General features: G+C 35.7%; 2 protein-coding genes across 7 annotated transcripts in view; one reads left to right on the forward strand and one right to left on the reverse strand.

Moving 5' to 3' along the window:
• LOC125673993 (receptor-type tyrosine-protein phosphatase H-like) overlaps window positions 1-2,465 on the reverse strand; it is a 45,376-nt gene extending 42,911 nt beyond the window's left edge. For 4 of the 5 annotated variants that reach the window (XM_056158661.1, XM_056158660.1, XM_056158659.1 and 1 more), the window contains exon 1: window positions 2,052-2,465. In XM_056158661.1, coding sequence (XP_056014636.1) covers window positions 2,052-2,096 — 45 coding nt within the window. In that variant the 5' untranslated portion in view covers window positions 2,097-2,465. The remainder of the gene's footprint in view (window positions 1-2,051) is intronic. The other variant, XM_056158662.1, reaches the window with a different exon arrangement.
• Window positions 2,466-12,039: 9,574 nt separating this feature from the next.
• Window positions 12,040-23,947, forward strand: LOC125673996 (uncharacterized). Of its 2 annotated transcripts, none has more exons than XM_048910973.2 (9): window positions 12,040-12,132; window positions 13,647-13,688; window positions 16,291-16,420; window positions 16,662-16,830; window positions 19,388-19,579; window positions 21,467-21,708; window positions 22,052-22,255; window positions 23,261-23,495; window positions 23,672-23,947. In XM_048910973.2, the coding sequence occupies exons 2-9, from the start codon at window positions 13,674-13,676 to the stop codon at window positions 23,805-23,807; spliced, it is 1,323 nt and encodes a 440-aa protein (XP_048766930.2). In that variant the 5' UTR covers window positions 12,040-12,132; window positions 13,647-13,673; the 3' UTR covers window positions 23,808-23,947. The 2 variants fall into 2 exon arrangements, with proteins under 2 accessions (XP_048766930.2, XP_056014644.1); XM_056158669.1 differs by having other exon boundaries at window positions 12,087-12,126.
• Window positions 23,948-24,649: the final 702 nt, after the last annotated feature.

Genomic DNA, 24,649 nt, shown 5'->3' on the forward strand with positions numbered 1-24,649 from the left:
GGTTTTTTCATTTTCTTGTCTCGGTATATTAGTACGGACTGGGAGGTTTTTGATTTTGATTGCAACGTTGTACAAACGACATATCGTGGATATAACCCTAAAGTGATGTTACTTTACAACCTAAAACGAAACGTGACGCTCGCTCATCGCTGTTCTATTTATGACACAATAGATGTAGGAGATAGCATGCTATCGGTAAGGAAGTTCTGAAGAATAATCCTCACGTCTTTGTACAGAAGCAGCTATTTTCATACTTCCCAAACACAGAGGGCTTTTCTTCAACTCACATATATGTAAAGATTGCTTATAAAAACCAGAAATGTACAATATCTACACAAATTTGGGTTGATGTGTCCTTTTTAGCGAGAGAGAGAAAGAGTTCAGAGAGAGAGAGAAAGAGAAAGAGTTCAGAAAGAGAGAGAGAGTTCAGAGAGAGAGAGAGATACTAAATCACTAAGATTTCTATTTTGTTATCCCATTTTTTAATGCTGGGAATGGTATATTCGTCTCATTTTGGATCACTCATGTTGTTTTGAATATTCCCGGAGTTCAGAATCTTACGAAGAGCCATAGGATTAAATGTTTATCCCCCTTTTATTTACATGTACTCCACGAGTAAAAGAGAGACAAAAATAACACTAACCGTTTTGAAGGAAATCATGATAGCCATTGCATTTATTTTTGAAATATCAAATGGGAACAGAATTAAGGAAATTACATTATTTGCTAAAACTATGACATTGTAATTCATAAAATTTCCCGGCATGACAACTGCTCTTGCTGAGAGAATAATGACATATCGACTAATGAGGTGAAGGTGTTTGCATGTAAATATGTGCATTCCCAATAGTTTTGCCTTTGAAAGCTTTCAAAATTGTAATGATTGCAATTTTCTCATGAATGTGATGCTGTTGTAAACAATGCACGACTGTAGCAATGGCGGGGGATTTCCACAGAAGTGAAAGATGCTGATGTGAAGCATCAAGGGTCATACCTTCATGGATGCATTTTCATCAATGAAATTAATCTCTTGAATGCATTCACCATTGCAAGTAAATTAACATATACATGTAGTTTTCCAAAAAAATGTCGTCAGTATGCGATGCTGTGCATTAAACGGTGCCATTTTAAGGAGTACAAATTTCCCGAAATTGAAATTGAAACATTTTTTGAACTCAGAATTTATAATTGAGCAATTTTTGCCTCCAAAATTGGTGTGTGTTGGGTACCCCCTTTCTCTTTCACCCTGTACAGATTTAGTTAATACAAGTGTAGTGTACACACTCTGAGAAGACGGAGTGCAGTCGAAACTTATACATTGTACATCCAGTGGACTACCACTTTGCTGCACAGAGTCTGGCGGAAGTGTTTAGTAAAATCTGATATTACCTTTATCTTTTCGCCTGTGTAATTTGCAACAAAAGATGTTAGTAATATACTTCCGCGTTGACATTCATTTCTTATTGATTATTCAAATCTTAGATAATGACCATTTAAAGCATTTAAATGTTTTTGTTTGTCAAATACTCCCTCATGAAACAGGTATTTTGCTATTCGTATAAGACACGAGCTGAACAGAGTACGACAGCATGAAAATCAGACACATATGACTTCAGGGTCTGTATTCTATATTGTTTCTTTTTTAAAGTATGTGTGACCTTTTAAAACACGAGGACGTATTTTGTACTGTGCAACAACATGAAATGTACAAACGCTAGATCTGAAATACATTATGCTACACACAGTGAAATTTCCTGGTGACTCAATGCAAACCGGTGAAGTGTTCTACATGGGTAAGAGAAACCGATATCTGTTTTCTGATGCATGGTCGTTTAAGGCAATGGCTACCATAATAATAGTTTCGACATAAACTATGATATTTATATGATCCCAATTTTCGTACTGTTGACATTTTTAGATAAACTGTAATGATTTTCACCCCATATATTCACCGACTTATTGAAACAGGAAGCGCAGGGCGCGCCATGAACATTTTAATCCTGAATAGATTTAAAAGTAATTTAAAGGAACTTGCATTTTATGATACTTACCCCATAAAATATAACCAAGAAGAAAAGTCGATGCAATCTCGCCATTATTAAATTGAGTGTTTCAATCCATGATATGACCAATGTTACGAGCAAAGTAATCTCCTCTTCTCCATTTTCCTGTTATCCCGGGGTTTAACTTCCGCCTGGTGCTCACGTGGTGTTAGGGAACTTTCATATTGAATGGATATATTTCAACTTAAAATATTGTCACTGTGTTGACACAGTGAGTTTAGGACACGATTTCGGGGGTTTATGAGAGGGTGTGTGTCCAAACTTTTATATACTTCATATGCTCGGACTGTGTCATATTCCACTTCAACTTTCTGATAAGTATAGGGGTTTACATTATGAATATATACAATGTGCAGTTAATTGGATATGTAGGGAGAACTGGGATGTACGTAGAGACTTTAGATGATACGTTTATTGAGGAGATACGGCGATGTAATTTGACATGGGATTCCGATTTTACTGTGACGTATATGTATGAATAACTAGAGGAGAGGTTTTCCAATTCTTGAAAACACAACCCATTTGGCCACTTTATAATATAAATGTGTTTCATCGCAAATGCAGAAGTGGATTCTCATAAACACATACTTAATGCAGGGATAGTGTTATTTTTTTAAATATAAAGTTTAATGAGAGGACGTTTTCAATTTCCCTACCAATTGACTATAATGCCTCTAAAATGGCGATTGTTTAATTCAAACTGCATGGAATCCATACGCATTGCTTATATTGGCCCTCTTTTGCAATGCACCTAATAAAAATCATCTCATCTCTTACAGCACCGATGTAGAACGCTTAATAGGTCATTTCCGATTATTTGATGCTGATACAGATAGAACACAATGTCTTTATAATAGGGCTCATCTTCATCCCATCACTAGTCTGTGTCATGTTTAGTACAATTTACTACATCAGTGTCTAGTTCGCTTTATACATGAAATTACAAATTAGTCACCAACCCACCCACCCCCTCCCCACTTTTGGTCTATCTGGCATCTGTTGTGTAGAAGTTCTGTAAACAAGCGTCCAGATCCTGTGTAGGTGGGTTTCCCCAGTTCATGTCAGTCATTAATTCTGACGTGGCGGTGTGACGACTGTTTATTGTTTGTATTTTTGTCTTAACCATCACCATCTTCTTTTTCGTAACCGGGAAGTTGTGAGTTTGATCCCCGCTTGTGCCATGGCCGCGTCAAACCTATGACGAAAACTTAGGTAGTGATTGCTCTTTCGCCAAACGCTTGGCATTTGAATTGAAAATCACGAATCTTCCGGATATGACCTTAGAAACCGGCAGTGGTTGGCACTTCACCTATAACTGGTGACGTCTCAATAAGAGTGAAAAATATCGACTGGACGTACAACAATCAAACAATCTCCCTCTTCTTCATCAGCATCATTATCACTAAACACACCTTATGATCACCAAACACACCTTATGATCACCAAACACACCTCATGATCACCAAACACACCTCATGATCACCAAACACACCTTATGATCACCAAACACACCTCATTATCACCAAACACACCTTATGATCACCAAACACACCTCATTATCACCAAACACACCTCATTATCACCAAACACACCTCATGATCACCAAACACACCTTGTGATCAACAAACACACATCAGTATCACCAAACACACCTCATGATCACCAAACATACCTTATGATCACCAAACACACCTTGTGATCACCAAACACACCTCATGATCACCAAACACACCTTATGATCACCAAACACACCTCATTATCACCTAACACACCTTATGATCACCAAACACACCTCATGATCACCAAAGACACCTCATGATCACCAAACACACCTAATTATCACCAAACACACCTCATTATGTCAATGTAATGTATATCTAGACAAGCACGTACATGATCATTCGATCAGTATCAATATTTGGTTTATCCATTTTAGAAATTCAGCTTTGCTAAATATTGATATTCCACATAGGGATATTCAAAAGAAATGTCAGGCTACATATTCCACGTGTAATGGCTGAAACTCCGTGTCGAGGCGTATATTGATGTGTGTATTTTTTTATGCAAGAACAAAATCGGCTATATTTCTTAAAAATGTTTAATTATGATCATAATTATTAGTTTACTATTTTTATGATATTACAGAATCATTAAAGAGATATTGTTATGCATGCATTATTTCACAAGAAGAGAAACACTTTCACAGGATTTTAGAAAATGATTTCAATCGTTTTGTTCCTTATTACACAAAGAAATGAGTGATTATGTGAACGAGCGATACATTTTCAACAGGAAATAAAACCCTTCTCACTGCTTCCTACATTTACACAGATCATGTCTATTTGCATAATTCTATTTTGGTGTAAGCGGTAGTAAACAGATTTGGACGAGGTTTTTTCATTTGCAGTGTTTAAATGATAGCAAAAAGTTTCCACACTGTATTTTAAATGTCTTGACATTGTTTTGATTAACTTAATGTTATGTCAATCTCGTTTAAAGTCAGCATTTCGTAAATTCTATGGTCGTTATAACGATCTAGTTTGCCAATGCAACCTATCATTGGGTCAAATGCTGTCTGAAGTGTTTCATACCGATTGATAGGACGTTCTTAGCATACTGATTTTGACTATAGATAACTCTGTTTATCTGATCAGGATATAGGGCTCACGGCGGGTGTAACCGGTCGACAGGGAATGCTTACTCCTCCTAGGCACCTGATCCCACCTACGGTATATCCTGGGATCCGTGTTTGCCCAACTCTCTATTTTGTATTGCTTATAGGAGTTATATGAGATTGATCACTGTTCGTTATCTTCACCTTTCATATTCAAGAAATGATGATCGCATTTTCGAGTATGTTGTATGAAAATTTCGAAGGTCGACAAATGTTGAAGACGTCAAAACATTTTGAGACCAACGAACTTTATTTCAAGATATAGAATATAGAAAGAGCTAGGTACGTTTGTTATCATAACTAGGCCCTGTAAAATACTTCAAAAATGAAGAACAATTATCAATACAAATCATTGATATATATGAAGTTGATGATCCCTAGTATTTATTTATACAAACATATCGGCGGATCTAGGTCTCTGGTAATGTTGAGTATTATTCAAACCTATCCGGAATCCGGGAAATGGACGATTTTCTTCACCTTTTAGGAGAAAATTCCATGTGGCCTCATGCATCGGCCACAAAAAGCAGTAAACTAGAGACAGATTATCTTTAAAAGAAGTAATTGTGCATGTTTCGTTCTGGCCATTGGCTGTGGCCAATTTCATTTTTTTTTATTTTTATATCTAATCAGGCGTCTGATTTTGACGTTTGTGCACAGGCGGATCGCCATGTAGCGCACAGCAACAAATTGTACATACATGTACAGTGATATAAGAACATTAATCACAACTTAATGTACTTGTTATTGTTTTAGCGACCACACTGATATAATAATTACAATCTAAAAAATATCAGTTTATGAGCAAATCCAGTTCGGGTCATTGAAAATCAAATGCAAACAGCAACCGGACCGAATAAAATGCAGTACTAGGCCGGCTATGATGCACAGTTGTACACCAAGTCTTGTCTTAATCTCTATAAATGTGTACAAATGAAATGTTCCTGTCGCTTATAAAATCATAAATATGCAATAATAATGCCAATATAAAGGTAAATTGGTTAATCCAACAGTTTAATACACATCATCTAAAAATAGTATTGAACCTTGTTTACATTGACAATGTACAGTACGGACCAAAAAAGCTGTTCCAAGCAAATCAGTTTCAAAACGTCTTAGTGAAAAATGTGAAGTTATTTTTGCATACTTTTAAAGAAAGACGTCATGATTACCAATCACAAGTAACTTTCATATTTGATAGAATGTTCAAGTCTTCTCTTGGGTTTATGAATTACTGTTTTAGCAACGTTTAGGTCTTACAACTATGTAAAAAAAAAAATTATGCATGATTACTGGAAATTACCGTCACAATCAAGAGTTATAAATCTGCTTGAAATATTATAAATATATACTTGATGAGTACATAGATCTATACAGGCACGTAACATCGTAATTTCTTTTTTTCAAACAATTATAAAATTCTAAAGAAAGGGAGGGTGGGTAAAAATATATTATTTTAAATTAATGGATCATGCTGCCATTCGCCAATACGGTTGGTAAAATATACTATTATCATATTTAATCGATGAGCTAAGAATCAATAATCCAAGTATTTCATTTTCAAAATATGAAATATGACAGAGAGAAAGATTTTCAAGTATCCATCATGAGGATGGGAAAGAAAGACAGATTCAGAGACACATAAACAGAGAGAAACTTTATCGAAATCGAAAGTGATAATTTCGTTTTAGGATGCCAGGTTTCGATCTTAGATATTTGGGACAAGATAGAAAAAAAAAGCCCATGTCTGATAAAAATATTAATTCAAATACTTTAGGGGAAAAAGGGGTGTGTTAAAAAACTCCCACGAGTTTCTGTCATCGAATATCAATTTTATTATAATGCATGAATAATATTGCAGCACAGCGAACAAGACTGAAGTGACCCATATGTTTAGAAATAACATTTATTACATTTTAATGAACATTTAAAGTGACATTTAAAAACTACATTTGTTAATAAACATTAGAAAATGTATATATTGTTATTCAACTTTATTGTTTTATTGCATGATAATCGATTTGGGTGAACATTCATCATATTAAGTTTTAAGGGGGAGGGGGTCTTGATGAAAACTATGCGAATTAATTTTTTTTTTTATCAAACATTAAACGTTTGATCTTGCCCTTAATGTTTTTTTTCTCTCAATTGTTGATGTGCTGATACTCATTATTGTTGAGTACCCAAATTTTTCATCATTACCGATATTTATAAAACGTCCATCATTTCATAAATAGTGTGTGATTTTTTTTTCCTAATCAAAATTCTTGTCGTAATGCTAGTGAATTATCCATGATATTTACTAAATATCATGACTACCATAACTCATAGAAGTAGGTCTATAAGAAGGGTAGGTCTGCGCAAATGCTTTCATTATAATCAAATAAAAGTTTGAGCATCTTTCTATCATCGTAAAATGAAGTTAGATGAATGAACAGTTTACTTCAAAGCCATGGCATGAAAAACTTCAAATAGCTTGCTTTGTGATTTGATGATTATCTTCAGTGAAACAATACCATTTTCATATTCTTATTCATTCATCTAATTTTTGGGTCTTGTCGTGCATGTTAAGCTAGAAACAGACAAATCTAAAGAGAGAGAGAAAAAAAAATGAAGAGCGGTAGAGGGAAAAAAAGAACATCCCGAGTTAAATACGTTATACATCTTATAATTACACTGTTTATCATTTCATATTTTAAAAATTGAATCCTAATGTTGATTAAAAATGGACTCGTTGTTGGTAAATAAAAAAAAGAAAAAATCACAGTATATTAATTCGGCCCCCTATATAGGAAAAATAAACATCAAAAATCAGTTTGCTAAATTGATGCCAAATACGGCAGTCAGAAATGTTCTATGCTACCTGTCCCAACACCCTGCACGGAATTTTCTATTTCTTTTTTCTATCCGCAAACGTAACCAAATCCGCGTGTTTTTCACATGTGTGTAAACAGCTTGAGTGCACTCCAAGAAGTAGCATCAGTTACCAACATCAAATAAATCCTTAGTAAACTACAATTACCCAGGAATTCCTAATTGGGATGCAAAAATTGAGAGAAAGGAATAAAAGGAAATCAATTTGATTAAAATTTGATCTTCCATCCGTTCCCCGGTTTTCGATACGTCGCGACCATCGAAAACCGGGAAGCAGATGGAAGATCTAATTCTAATTAGATTGAAAAGCAAATGAGAAAATCCCGCATGTAAGAAAAATTCTTTTGAATATGTGAAACTAAAATACACTAAGTTCATCTTGATTTTGATTGGACAATTACATGTACCAGTGTGATTCCTTAATATCCGCGGTATGACAAAAGGAAATTACACATTCTCTCAATTTTCTATTAAAAGAATTCAACTTGTTAAATATCCAAACGACATTTAAGGCAAACAGACATTATTTTAATTTCAGTCACTTTCCTTATAATGTACTTTTCACATGGGTAAAGGGGCATGACAAAATTTATAAATGTCGATCAAATATGGAAGACCCGTGCAACGTACACCAAGCGGAAAATATATTTTAAAAAGAATTCATGAAAAATAAAATAATAAAAAACCTGTTGACAATAGGCATAGGTAATAGCTCACATTGATTCTCTTTGTGCCAACATTCACACATTTTCGGCAATAATTGGTAATGATATGTTACAAAAACATGGTCTAGCCTAGTTCTTAATTCCACGGTTAAAACTAAACACACTTATCTTTTATTTTGTAGATTTCTTTCTATTCCGTTTAGGGTCGGATAATTCGAAGTAGTTCTTTTTTGCCTTCCAAAACTTTGTTCTTAAACGTCGACGTCATGACGTTATGTGCGGTTTTTTGTTAGAAACAACGCTATATTTAACTAACGCTTACAAGAAAACGACAAGAGACATAGGGAAAAATTAATGTGTTCTGACAATGGCATAATGTGGACGTCTTATGTGTTTAATTTGATAAAGTTTGTAGACAGGGCCGATTTTGCTTCCTAACGTACCTAGCTTTTTCCTTCGATAGCGTTGTGGTTAAGGTGCTCGTTTCACAAGCGGAAGTTCCCGGTTAATTATCGATCCCGGTGCTGCATCAAACATATGACATTTAACATAGGGACTTTTCCATTAGAAGTGAGAGTCGGATATGACCTTAAAAACAGAGGTTCCCTATCTTAGTGGCCTTCGGTAAGATAAAGAACCCTCATTGCGTCGGTCATAAGCACCATGCATACATGTAGGTCAAATTTTGTGGAACTTCATCTTCAGCGGGTGACGTCTCTACATGAGTGAACGTTTGTATAAAAACAAGAGGCCCATGGGCCACATCGCTCACCTGAGTCACCTTGGTCCATATCAGAAGATTTTCCATATCTATTTGCATGTAAAACCGTAGTCCATATTATGGCCCCAAACCTACCCCTGGAGGCCATGGTTTTTGCAAACTTGAATCTACACTATGTCAGAAAGCTTTCATGTAAATGTGAATTTCTTTGGCCCAATGGTTCTTGAGAAGAAGATTTTTAAAGATTTTCCCTATATATTTGTATGTAAAACTTTGATCCCCTATTGTGGCCCCATCCTACCCCAGGGGGCCATGATTTTAACAAACCTGACTATGCACTATATCAGAAAGCTTTCATATAAATCTCAGCTTTTCTGGCTCAGTGGTTCTGGGAAGAAGATTTTAAAAAAATTTTCCTATATATTTGTATGTAAAACTTTGACCCGCTATTGTGGCCCCATCCGACCCCCGGGGGCCATGATCTTAACAATTTATAATCTGCACTATATCAGGAAGCTTTCATATAAATCTCAGCTTTTCTGGCTCAGTGGTTCTTGAGAAGAAGATTTTAAAAGATTTTTCCTATAAATTTGTATGTAAAACTTTGATGCCCCCCTTGAGACCCCATCCAATCCCCGAGGTCCATGATTTTAACAAACTTGAATCTGCACTATATATATATAAAAAAAAAAACCCGAAAAAAAAAAACAAAAAAAAACTTTGACCCCCTATTGTGGCCCCATTCGACCCCCGTGGGCCATGATTTTAACAATTTAGAATCTGTACTATATCAGGAAGCTTTCATATAAATCTCAGCTTTTCTGGCTCAGTGGTTCTTGGGAAGAATATTTTTAAAGATTTTTCCTATATATTTGAATGTAAAACTTTCACCCCCTATTGTGGCCCCATCCGACACCCGGGGGCCATGATTTTAACAATTTAGAATCTCTGCTATATCAGGAAGCTTTCATATAAATCTTAGCTTTTCTGGCTCAGTGGTTCTTGGGAAGAAGATTTTTAAAGATTTTTCCTATATATTTGTATGTAAAACTTTGACCCCCTATTGTGGCCCCATCCGACCCCCGGGGGCCATGATTTTAACAATTTAGAATCTGCATTATACAAGGAAGCTTTCATATAAATCTCAGCTTTTCTGGCTCAGTGGTTCTTGAGAAGAAGATTTTTAAAGATTATCCCTATATATTTGTATGTAAAACTTTGATCCCCTATTGTGGCCCCATCCGACCCCCGGGGGCCATGATTTTTACAATTTAGAATCTGCATTATATAAGGAAGCTTTCATATAAATCTCAGCTTTTCTGGCTCAGTGGTTCTTGAGAAGAAGATTTTTAAAGATTTTTCCTATATATCTGTATGTAAAACTTTGACCCCCTATTGTGGCCCCATCCGACACCCGGGGGCCATGATTTTTACAATTTAGAATCTGCATGATATAAGGAAGCTTTCATATAAATCTCAGCTTTTCTGGCTCAGTGGTTCTTGAGAAGAAGATTTTTAAAGATTTTTCCTATATATCTGTATGTAAAACTTTGACCCCCTATTGTGGCCCCATCCGACACCCGGGGGCCATGATTTTAACAATTTAGAATTTGCATAATGTAAGGAAGCTTTCATATAAATCTCAGCTTTTCTGGCTCAGTGGTTCTTGAGAAGAAGATTTTTAAAGATTTTCCCTATATATTTGTATGTAAAACTTTGACCCCCTATTGTGGCCCCATCCGACCCCCGGGGGCCATGATTTTAACAATTTAGAATCTGCTCTACCTAATAAAGCTTATCTATTAATTTCATCTTTTCTGGCCCAGTGGTTCTTGAGAAGAAATTTTTTTAATGACCCTACCCTATTTTTACCTTTTCTTGATTATCTCCCCTTGGAAGGTGGCCTGGCCCTTTATTTTAACAATTTAGAATTCCCTTTACCTAACGATGTTTTGTGCCAACTTTGGTTGAAATTGGCCCAGTGGTTGTTGAGAAGAAGTGGAAAATGTGAAAAGTTTACAGACGGACGGACAGACGGACGGACGCCGGAATACGGGTGATCAGAAAAGCTCACTTGAGCTTTCAGCTCAGGTGAGCTAAAAAAAGCAACAAAATAAATAAACGAAATCTGAGAAGTTGTTCCATTTTCTCTTTTTTATGAAGGTTGTGACCTATTCTCCTTAGCGAAGTAGACAGCCATAGCCTACATCCACTTCATACAAGTATCTGTCATAAGGAAAACATAACTTACTCGTTGTTAATACATTTACATCTACTGCCTGTTTCGGTTTGAATGCATAAGCAGCTCAATACTTTAACTTTATTGACAGTAGAAAAAATGGAAAATCCAAAGTCAGAATATTTGTAAAAAAAAAAAAATATTAGTAAACACATAATTTCTTTTGACATTTTCTTTTGATTAAACATCTTTCTGTTGATATCAACAAGAATAATTATCTTAACTATGACAAAAAAGAAGGCCTTTGAGAGCAAAAAGGCGTGTATCCTATTTTTTCAGATTATCCGTCTTCGGTTTTTTAAAATTTTATTTTCTACCGCAAATAGAGATGAACACGCATTTCAATTTAAACACAGGGCACGGGGCATGTGGACATGGATTAACAGCAATTAAGTGTTGATTTACTTATGACGGATGCATTCATTAATGCTAAAGATGTAGAAATAACTAATCCAGACAAATTTGAGTCGAAACATCGGTGGAAGCGTAACCCGTCACTGGTTCCGGCATTTACACGTTTTCCAGAAGTGGATGCAAGGTGAACTTGTCCACGTCTCTGAAGAGAATAGGTCTGAGACGGGAATGTCGATGCTCTTATTCACAGATATTGTTTACAACGTCGTCAACACCTGGTGAACAAACATGAGATCAAGTATTTAAAAAAACACTTGCGGCGTTCATGCATTAAGCATGATGTTCTAGATTTGTACTTTATTAAACACGTGATGTCTACACACTTGAGATAGCTAGAATACATTGTATATGTTATCAGTGTAAGTTTTGATGAATCAGATGATGCATAATATTTGATAAAGCTAATAGTACGCAACACACTCCCAAATACTAGTTACATATATATCTCAGAGAAAAAGCAATCAGTTGATGTCCAGGTGCGCGTGAGTTTTCGTTGCTATTCAAATCTTTATAGTTCAATACCTAGTAATTCTCTGAATAATTACATCTCTCTTTCTTTCCTTCTTTCTCTGAGTTATAATAACATTTGTTTGGTCGAAGAAAAATTAATTTCCAATGTTCATGCCATTACATGTTACGTATTTCTTTTAATCTAATCAATCTTTTGTCGGTTTTAAACTTCTATTTTCCCCCCTTCATTTTAATGCTTTGATACTATTTCAACCCTAAGCGTCGATCAAATATTAGGCTGTTTTGAAGGCTATGACTGCCAAATGAAAAATATTTTTGCAATACCGTACGTACGAGATACTAACAAGTCGTACATACATATTTACTACCAGCAATGTCACCTAAGTGCACATTAATTGCTAGAACCGAACGAGGCTGAGAGTAAATTTCCAGATATGGATTATGAAGGACTGCATTGAGATTCGGTGAAGGCTATTCAGCCGATATTAATGAAACGTGTAGCGTTAATGTTTTTTTTACAAATAATACTAGACAATCGCTCTATCAGACGGAAGTCAAGTATATTAACTATATATCAAGGTAGCTCCACCTTCATATGACTTATCAAAATGAATTGTTCAAGTAGAAAAACTGTTGATTTTTATAATTGATACAGGTTGATTTTATGAATAACCAAAGAAAATGTATATACACATGTACAACTTTTTAAAGATGTCAGACACACAAAAACAAAACTTTATATCAACATCAGACAATCGCTCATTTACATTAAGCAGCATGATGAAAATGCATAAAAACTCGTTAAAATAACAAAATCTTAATTTCAATGCTTTAAAAAAAAAACCCAAAAATACAACACTTTTGTAGTATAGATACTTGATTATATGTATAAAAATATCAAATAATTTACCAATTTTTTTTTATCTCAACTAGTGAATAAAATGCATCCAAAAGATATATTTCTATCATACACAAATTTTTATTAAAATAAAGATTTTGCAAAAACCTATGATAACACATAGAGATGGAGCTACATGTACCGTAAATGGAATTCGCCTTAACAACAGAAGCTATGTTCGCAGATTCTGTGTCGATAAACTTATTGTACCAGTTCTTCCCAATAGACAATTCTCGTATTATCCCGGCACGATGATCTACGAGAGTCTATGATATGCAAATTGGGATAAAAACACGATTTGCTAAAATTTGTTTCAAAACTAGATATGAACAAACGACTCTGGCGGATTTGAACTCGGGATCTGTTAGTCAGTAAGATAATTTGTCCACCGAGCTGCAATGACAGTCAAGCAAATCGATCGGGGGAAAAAAAAATAGATTCACAAACGTCTACATCGCCATCTTGTGACGTAGTTTCATTTAAAAAAGTATAAATCTTGGTGTAACGAACTACCTCAAATATAATCTATAACGTGACGAGTAGATTTTAAATTGAATACGAATGTAGAACGTGACGAGTAGATTTTAAATTGAATACGAATGTATGTGCATTCTGTGTATGTTTTAGTATCTAAGTTTGAACTCAAATGTGCGGATGGCTGACAATCAGGTAAGTAGTTCACTGTGGCGGGGGAAAGGTTTGGTGTACATTGCATACTATCCTTACACGGCTGATAATCCTATTGATATTAATGAAATTTAACTAATTTGTATCGACAGAAAAAAAAATGTGTTGACTGTTAGCTTTATTCCTTAAAAATATGATGCATAAAGATTCTTTACATTGATTCCCGCCGATTTAGAATTTTAAAGATGGGATAAAATCCTGTTTTTGCCTCTTGTCAAGAATTTTGAGACGTTAACTTCCAACTTCTCCTCCGGCTGCACACCCCTCCCCCCTCTTTATGAAAAACGATCATACATTCTTGCGAAAAAAATCGCTTTGACACCACAATGCCAATCCAACCAATCACGTTGAAGAAAGCAGCTACAAGTATGCCTACTAGTATTTCATATTGACTGAAAAACACATGGAATTTTGTAAAAGGGACTATCCCAATAGTACCTGCATATAGATTATGTGTTTATTGTTATAAGCACCTCATATCACAGGGCCGTAAATTAACCTTCAATTTGGAGGAGGCAGGAAATTAGGCGGGGGTCTGGGGGCCGCCCAGGCCCCCAGACGCTGAGCACATTTTGTGCACACTGAACACGTTTCGTGCAAAATCCTTGATTCTAGGGCCTTCTAAGATGTTACTTGACTAACTCATTCTAAAAGAAAGATTTGGAATGCTTTTTAAGGGAGGTATCATGTTCTTAGTTATTGGAAACAACATAAATTCTAATGAACTTTAAATTTTAATTTTTTTTGGCTCAAAAGTTGAAGGAGGCAGCTGCCTCCTCCGCCTCCATGTAATTTACGGCCCTGTATCAAGAGATAACCATTTGATTCTTGTGTATAAATACGCACTACTGAATGTATAATATATTTATGCAAATTTGCACAGCACGCTGACAGGATGTTGCATCAACACATGACACTGTAAAACGCTTTAAGGTATCCTCATGATGCCATCAGGTTTTTATAAAATCTTTATTTCATTAAAATTTGTACATGATAGAAATATATCTTTTTGAGGAATTTCTCTCACTGGATATAATCACAAAAACTGGTAATCTAGGTTTATATTTTCTATATATAATCATGCAGTTATCTATGCTATAAAAATGCTGTTAAGTGCAATAACTCATCTACTGTAAAATGTAATATTATACAACGATTTCCTTGATATCCACAATTGTTAATATAAACTTTTATTTTTGTATGTCTGACATCTTTAAAGAGTTAGCAACATATATATTTTCTTTGGTGATTGATTGTATTAAACAATTCCTAGATCCGCCCCTGATAGTGGAAATCAATAGGTTTTGTTTTACTTTGAACAATTAAATTTGACAAGTCACATGAGGATGGTGCTACATTGACGCCGTTAACTACCACGTCAACACTTCATTTGGATCAATTCAGTGATATTTCAAACTTTATATATCAAATTGGTGAAATTTAAATTTGCGTATACGAAGGAAAAAAGCATTTATCTCACAGAATTGCAAACATTATCAATACCCAATGACATCTTTCAACAGTCATATGTGTACTGTAACAGATTAAGAAATTTTCTATGATATTGATATATTTCAGGCACTAGTATTTGTTAGTTTCAATGTGGCCAATGCATGTGCATTATTCTTTAAAAGGAAATTGCTTTTGAAAATTATGCATTTTCTATTTGATTTTGTTCGTAAAGTCCTTGTCGGATCAATTTCTATTAGATTGTAGTTCCCTATCACTGGTGTGCTTTATCGTAAAATGTGTCCTTTCTCTCAAACAAGAGTGACAACGTACCTTCTTAACAAATTTTGCCAAGAAACACCGGAATGCTTGCTCCACACTTACTGCTTGCACCTTCAATATTGTTTCATATGTGAGGTGAAGTTCGTAAGCTGTACTAGAATCTTACTTGATAAGTAAATATCGTAAGGTTGATCAGAAACTTACTTTCGTTTGTCAATCTCGGCTCCACGCCAAACCTCAATCTCTACCCAGAGTTGTCGTTCCTTTCTCTCGAGGGTTTTATAAGATTTTTGTAAAATGGCACGTATGCTCAAATTAAGTATGGTTTCTACTTCAGTTACAAAAATATGCGTTAATAAATAAATAAATACTGTCCAGAGTCTTACAATCTTACAATCTCTACCCAGAGTTGTATATGTGAATGCAAGGAACGATAACTCTGGGTAGAGATTGGTCAAACGGAGGACTTAGAGCATGCGCAGTGACTGTTCCTTCGCCAAAAGTGCGGCATTAAACGTGAAAATCACAGGATTTTCATATATGACGTTTAAAACAGAGGCCTCGCGTCAAAGTAGGCATTGGCACGATAGAAAAACGCCACTGCTACGGACGTAAGCGTCTTGAATAGTCCAAATTCTGTGGGTTCTAGGACTGGTGGTATCTATACATTGGTGGAGATAACTCGAATGCGTCAAACAAACATTTGTAACTTTACATGTATTTATCAGTACCTCGCGGCGTTATTCAGTGTATAAGGATACCAGTTGTTGTAGAATGGGGGTAACATTGAGAGAAAAAAGTTTGCCCCCATGATATAGAATTTTATTAAAATTTATTTTTCAATCACATATAGGTGAGCGATATTGGAAGTCACGTCCATCTGCATGCTAAAGGTCTGTCCATTCCGTTCGCAGCGTTCTTTATCGTCGGAGAGATTGCTGGATCGGGAGTTTTAGCCCTCCCCAAAGCTATAGATGACTCGGGTACGAGATTCACTTATTAATAATAATCGTTGACTATACAGGAGTAAGAGACAAGTAATTACTATTAGGAGAATTTTTTTTAAAATCACCAATGTAATCAACGAAAATTCAAGTCCAAATATAATGAAAAGTGTTATCCCTTCATAGTTTTGAAATTTTGTTTTTCGTATAAAAAAGAATGTTGCAATATTGTTCCAGTTTGGCTGGTATCATGATAAAGTTAATTATTTTTCTTCTCTAGGCTGGATCGGTCTCATCTTGCTTGTGGTATACACACTCATTTCATCATATACCGGGGGTATCCTAGGAGAGTCATGGCTCATTATACTGGAGAAACACCCGGAGTATAAAACTCATTGCCCGGACCCTTACCCAACACTTGCTGAAAAGACTTTCGGGAAGAAAGGAAGGTTAAACTATCTGATGTTTATATGTAAATGTGAAAAAGCGTCTCGTCTCTCGTTTCAATATGTTATTAATTCCCAAAACGATGCACAATTTCAACCCGATTAGCAAGCACTCTCGGTATTATATATAATGATATGGACAGTTTGTTGTTTCACCTGTAGACTCCTTCACCTTGACTTAGTCCTATCTCGGCACTTTCGGTCTTTTACGAGCACTATCTGGTGCTCTCTCTCTCTCCATTTGACCTATCATTACCACGTGGGGTACACACACACACTCTCCTCTCTCTCTCTCTCTCTCTCTCTCTCTCTCTCTCTCTCTCGGGGGGACATAAAACATTAAACATTTATGAGATTTGAATTTAGTGCCAACAACACGTTGAGTTTAATAACTGAATACATATTGAGTTGCACATGTTTTATATTATTTTTTAAAGATAAAAATCCCTCTGCAATAATATTTTACATGCAAGTTGAGCATGCACAATTAAATGGAGACAAATCCAAGAGATACTATCGATATACATGTAGTTATTCATTTATGTGCAAACCAACCCATTTTGCTAAAAATGTATATTCGTATCGAAAATTTAAATTTTCACAAGACTATGAATGAAAATTTTAGAATTTAATTCGAAAACAAAATATAGCAATGCAAGAAACTGAATGTTTTGCTATCAGATTAGATATATTTGCATGCGTCTGGGCTAAATTCCACAAACTATTGTTGCATTTACCTGTAGAAAAGCCGTTGCTCCTGTGAACTTTTGAATTGTTAATTTCAATGAACTGTTTTTCAATTGCCTTCAAGGAAAATGTAAAAATGCAAATTGTTTGATTACATTATCTTGAATAGTGAAGCTTATCATTCACCAATTGACTGATATTCTTTTGAGTGATAAAACTTAATGCCGTTTCATTGTGTGTTCTTTATAATGCTACTGACGTACCTGTGTTATGCGGCTTGGGGCAAAAAGCTGAGCGGAGTGGCGTGAAGCGGAGTGGAGTGAAATATGTATCAAATAGACCCAGTTATGATTTCAGTTTCAGAAAGAAAAAATATGAATGTTGAATAATACGTATAGAATGTCAATATTCATTATCTATGGGGTCCGGATAGGGCCATTTGCAAAAGCGTGACTGCGCGTTAGTCACAGCACGCCGTCACGCCAACAAGCAACGCGCCTTCGCGCTCTCACGCCAACAAGCAACACGGCGTGAGAGCACGAAGGCGCGTTGCTTGTTGGCGTGAAGGCGCGTTGCTTGTTGGCGTAAGAGCGCGAAGTTGCGTGGCTTGTTGGCGTGAGGGGGTGTTGTGACTAACGCGCAGTCACGCTTTTGCAAAAGGCCCTATCCGGACACCATACTTATCACCTAATTTGTTGAAAAACATACTTGAAAGTACTTTTGAAATCAACATCTCGTAGATATGGGCAGTTCACAGAAATGAAATTTTAAATTAGGTATGAGAACATGAAAAGAATGTTACTCCCAATACAAGGTGATGAAATACAGATTGGTACATGTACATTTGTAACTCATCTGCTCAGTTTTTAGAAAGCTGTTATTGCAGGATACGACTGACAACTTTATTTTTGATATAATTTTTTTTTTAAAATAAATTTGCCGCATGTAGCAGTGACAAATCTTTAAACACTTTCTTACATCAAAATGTTTTTGTATTGGTTTTGTCTTTCAAGCTGTTGATTAAACAAAAATACAAATCCCCTCATCCTACATGCAATTTCATTCTAAACAATCCCTACATCACGGACGGGTGTGCACAGCATTTTCTCATCCTGAACCTAAATGAGAAATTTAAAATCTTTCATATTGATTTGACGGTTTTGCATTTACTACCTCTGAACAGCTTTCTAGAAACACTATCATATGTGTATTGGTAAATTGGAATCCCTGTCTTGGACACTGTCCATCCTGGCCTCAGTTTGCGATCATTTTGAATCTTCATTACATGCACATATGTATGACTATTCAGTTCATACATCTAGCTTTAAACTGGTAGTTTAATCCAAATCAATTTTTGTTCCTTAAACTAATATTCAAAACTGTTATTATCAAATACAGATTCCACTCTACTCCACTCGTCTTTTGACCCCAAGCCCATGACATGCACATGGCGTATCAATTAACTGATAGACTATAGATATACGGAACACCATTTACCTCGTTTGCATTCATTGTTATATAAAGAACTATAGACTTAAGGGAAAGCTTCCAAATAATCGCTTATGCGACTGCACATGCATGTTTTTAAACACTAATGATAAAATACAAAACAAACTAGACATTTAGTAATAGTTTCTTAAACATCTGAATTACACATTCCTAAATATCATTCATGAGAGCGATTTCTTTCTTATAAATTGATATACAAGGGGTACTAAAACAATTTACACTTATACATGTACTCTTAAGGACAATCACCGGAAGTCACCATGTACATGTACGTTATATGACAAAGTGTTTTACTTCTCTAATGGTAGAATAAAGTCCCTTGTTCCTATTTGTTTGTAAATTACTCTCAGTACTTTAATTATAGATACCTGGTCTCATTCTCGATTAATTTCACCCTGTTCGGAGGGTCCACTGTGTTTCTGCTCTTGGCGTCGCAGAACATCGAGCACCTAATTGAGGACTGGTTTGACGTAAACGAATCCTTTTGCATCTGGCTCGTCATCCTCGCAGCTGTCGTCTGCCCCCTCACGTGGTTTGGCACGCCGGTGGACTTCTGGTATGTTTGATGTTTGAACGTACTGCTCAGGACAAATGTCTTTGGGGTGTGATTATTGTTTAGCCTTCTTCTCTCCTTGTCTTTTTGCAACATGACATTTGCAGTATATGGGATAGCGGCCTCACAGTTCATCAATGGAAATGTCAAGGTCAAAGCGAGATATGTCTGATAAAGGTCACAATTAATTTGGCCACGTTTGGGGGCGTCATGTGTTACAAATGCATATTGTTAAAACCATTCATACCTCACAATAGATAATATCACACTTGCACGATAAAAGTGCGTTTCTAAATAAGAAAATCTTAAAAATGTCTTGCTAAGAGATTTTATTATCAAAACTTCTGATAAATATATTTTCTTCAATTTTAATCAAATAACATTAATACTGGTATAGGATACCATTAATTTCATAAATATAAACAGTTTGTCGTTAAAATCGTAATTATGTTTTTACGATCAGCAAATGTAATTATTCTTTGATCAGGACCTCTCACTGTTCTGAAAGCTCCTACACTGTGAATAAAATGCGAGAAGAATAATCCTTCGTTACAGACTTATGTGAGGTGGTGAGATTACACCTCGGGACCTAGATTGACGATTTAGGACGAGGCTTATTTTCCCCTGGTGGAATTCCACTACCCCCACTCGTTATAGTGAATGATTACATTAATCGTATGAATACTCCAGTAGGTGGTCATAAAACTAGTGTAAAAATTTTAACAAAATTAGTGGGTAAACCATAGAGGACTTCAAGGGTAGTTTTCAATAAAGAAATAAATTTCATTTCTGAAAATACATGTGGGTATGAACTGCAAAGTGTCACGCCGACATCAGTCATGAAGCACGTGAAGCGATGTAGGTCATACCCTCGTGTATTTTTAAAAGTGGAATTTACTTTCATATTTACATTGTACTTTCACTTCTGTCGGAATTCCCAGCCGTTAAAAGAGACGTACTACATTATCAAGATTCATACCTGTACGTGCATTGTTTACAGCTGCAACGCATTCACGAGGAAATGGCCATCATTACAATGTGTAAAGCTATCAAATATAAAAACATTGGAAATGTAAATATTAAGATGTTCTCTTTCATGAAAAGCCTGATACGTACATGCTAATACTTTATTAGAGAACTGACTTTTAACAAAGGATTGTGCGTTATATAACGAAATTACCAGGTAAATATGTACTGGTGTATGTATATAGTGTATTGTAAAAAAACAAAACCATTCATTGTCATGGTTTACTAATTTTCCATGTTTTCATGGCATGGTCATATCCACAGATTGAAATCATCTACATGTACGTATAAACCAGAAGCTAAACTAAAAAAAAAAAAGAATGACATCTCTTCAGTCATAGCATTGTATTCATATCAAGTACTTCGGTTGTCTCCCATTCATTGAAGAATGCACAGAAGTGTCAAATTCCATGATTAGAACAGGTCTATATCTATGAATCTGCATATACAAATACTTGTATGCAAGGTGAAGATAACGAACAGTGATCAATATCATAACTCCTATAAGCAATACAAAATAGATAGTTGGGCAAACACGGACCCCTGGACACACCAGAGGTGGGATCAGGTGCCTAGGAGGAGTAAGCATCCCCTGTTGACCGGTCACACCCGCCATGAGCCCTATATCTTGATCAGGTAAACGGAGTTATCCGCAGTCAAAATCAGTGTGCCAAGAACGGCTTAATAATTGGTATGAAACACGTCAGACAGCCTATGACTCAATGCGAGGTTGTATTGTATACTTCTAAAGTTGCTGAATCATAACCTGGACTTATTATGTAGTTCCCATTGTAAAATCTATAAAATCATCATGCATCGAATTCCACAGAATTTAGAGTTGTTGCTTGGGTATCTCATTGACAGGCCAGTTGCTGTAGGAGCAACATGCACCACTGGTGTGGCGTGTATCATACTTATCATCAAGGTTGCGATGGACGCGGGAAGCTACAGTACGGTGCTTCACTCCAGCACAGAGTTTCAGCCATTTTCCATGGCATTTGGAACACTGATGTTTGCCATCGGAGGCCACCCTGCATTTCCTACAATCCAAGCGGACATGAAGAAACCCGGTAACTTCAAATGGGCTGTGTTGCTAGGCTTTACGGGTAAACAGAATTTTAGATGGAATTCTTTAAAGTCCAACACAGGATAAGATTCATATATAGAAATGTTCAACATATATTGGTCATTGTGCGAATGACAAAGGTAACTCAAGGTCATATTTGAAAGGTCAAGGTCACTCAAAACATATGGCTTGTTTATGAAAAAAGCCTCAACTTCAAAAATGTTTTCATATACAAGCCTGCGACTAAACATTTACTTTACAAGTAAAAACATGTTCGAGCACTAAACATTTCTTTAAAGTCATTCATCACATGGAGTATTTCATCAGTTACATGCACGTCAGGGAGCACCCACCAGTTTTACTAATTCTTGGGTTTTTTTCAGTTGTTCTGTTCATGTATCTTCCTCTAACATCCCTTGCGTACTTTGTCTACGGCAAGAACGTCCAACCAAACATTCTCCAGATGTCAACTGGCGTCATCAACCAAGTGGTGGAGGTGTTGATAACTATCCACCTACTAATGGCGCTTCTGATCGTCATTAATCCTGTTTGCCAGGAGCTTGAATCACTAGTCAAGGTTCCAAAACGTAAGGATACAAATTGTTTTCATTAAAATCACCTATTTTCGTAGGGTTGAAATTCCTATTTTCAATTTTTAGCGAAAAATGAAAAAGTTATTGGATTAATTTCGAGGTAGAAGGATTATTCTTTATTGCAGTTCGGTTTCTTTTGTTCGTGGTTGATTTCAATTTGTGAACACTCGGTATAACTAAACCATGAAAAGAAATATATTTCAGTTTTGAAAATATACATACATGAGTGCATGAACAACATAATTTGTTTTTATTGCGCAATAGGTAAAAATCACATTGTCGACCCATTTTCTAACTACATGTACATGTATCTAAACTTTGCCCAAATAACGTTGTGCAATTTAACGATGTTTTTTTTTTTTTTTTTAAATTCAAGCATTGAATAATCATTCTGAAATGTATGCTTACAGATATTACTTTTGAAAGAAATATCATCTTTCACAAAAGAAATTCCGAATAAGTATGAGTGACTACAATGTTATAGTCGGCTGATACAAACCTATAGTACTCATGATTTTGATAACGTTAAGAATAAGTGTATCCTCGTATATGCAGCGTCCAGGACTAATCTAATTTCCGTTTGTTATACCCAAGACTTCATCCAAAGTGTGCATCTCAAAACGATTTTTCTATTTCAGAATTTAACTTTTAATATGTTTACATGTAAAGAGATTTTTGCCTGTTAGAAATTAGGAATGCTAAAACGTCATAACATATAGCCATTTTTCATATTTACATTCTACTTTCATTTCTGTAATAATTTCCATCCGTTAAAATAGACCGCACTACATTTATCAAGATTCATACAAACATTATTAACAGCTGCACCACAATCATTAGGACATGGCTATCATTATACACTTGGTAACGATATTAGAGGCAAAAACATTACCTACAAATGTGAAAAATACAGTAATATTCAATTTTAGTGACTGACTGATTCCACACAATTTTAATGGTAAACAACTACCCGAACTTTCTCCCCAATTCTCTTTCCAGATTTTACTTGGAAGCGATGTATGTTTAGATCTATGGTCGTAGCCAGCGTTCTTTTCGTGGCAGAAACAATCCCAAAATTTAACGACATATTATCTCTGGTGGGTGGATCCACCGTGACATTGTTGGCGTATATATGTCCACCACTGTTCTACCTAAAGCTAAAGTCTGTCACAAGTCATGAAGCCATGCTTATGAACGACGGAAATGTGGAAGTTGTTAGCCTTTCTGGGGAAACGTAAAGTAGTTTTAAATTTTCCTTAATACCGCGTCTTCGAACAAATGTCATATAAAAAAGCTGTATCATGATAAAGTTTTAGCCCTTTGATAAGATTTTAAAATTTACTTATATCTGTCTTTGTATTATTTTGCTGTAAATCTGTATGCCAGAACTGTTAATGTTCTTTCTTTTAGTGGTGGACTTCCGCTGTGGGTAAAAGTGATGAACATTGAAATAATCCTGTTGGGTGCTGTGCCCGGTATCATCTCTACATACTCCGCCCTGAAGTCCATTATTGGCAGTGACTTCTCCAAGCCCTGTTATGTGTGACGATTAACGCATTTAATATAAAGTTCTGTATATCTAATTATGGTCAAATGAGATCATGCAGGGACATTAGCAATACCCATATATCATTCAGTCGAACACACTTATTGTTAATCTGTGATAATTAAAACAATCAAATAATATGTTGTTATAAAGCTTTTATCATTCTTTAGCTCACTCGAGACGATGGTCTTTTTTTTTTTTTTTTGCTGATCAGAATATCTCTGCCTTTTGTTGTTTGTGTTTCCCGTTGAAAATTTTTCACTCCTATTGAGACGTCACAGTTGTAAGTGAAGTACCATCTATGCTTTGCGGTTCCGGCTGTAGCAGTGGGGGTTCTTTAATGTGCCAACGCCTATCGCGACACGGGACCTCCGTTTTAAGGTCATATCCGAAAGACCCGTGAATCTCAATTCAAATTGCGGTGTGTTTGGCGAAGGAGCAATCACTACCTATGTTTACGTCTTAGGTGTGACGCGGCCATAGCACGAGTGGGACCCGAACTCATGATCTCACGGCTACGAAGCAAACGCTCTACCACTGAACTATCGGTGTCCGACGTATGTACATGTATGTCTAGTAATTCATCTTCTGACGATTTACTTCATTTCTAAGGATTTACTATGGTATTTTCAGTAAAATAGTTTTCAGTGTTGCAAAATCAAGGTTATCCAAAGCAATTACCAAGGGGAGATAATGAAGAAATAGGGAAGGTAGGACGTCTTCTCAAGAACTACTAAACCATAAAATCTACAACCTACTTAAAAGCTTCCATTTATGTTGATGACGCAAGTTTGTTCAAACTATGACCGCTGGGACTAAATGGAGGAAATAAAGCATTTTTT

Source organism: Ostrea edulis, chromosome 3, assembly GCF_947568905.1.
Source record: "Ostrea edulis chromosome 3, xbOstEdul1.1, whole genome shotgun sequence".
Taxonomy (NCBI): domain Eukaryota; kingdom Metazoa; phylum Mollusca; class Bivalvia; order Ostreida; family Ostreidae; genus Ostrea; species Ostrea edulis.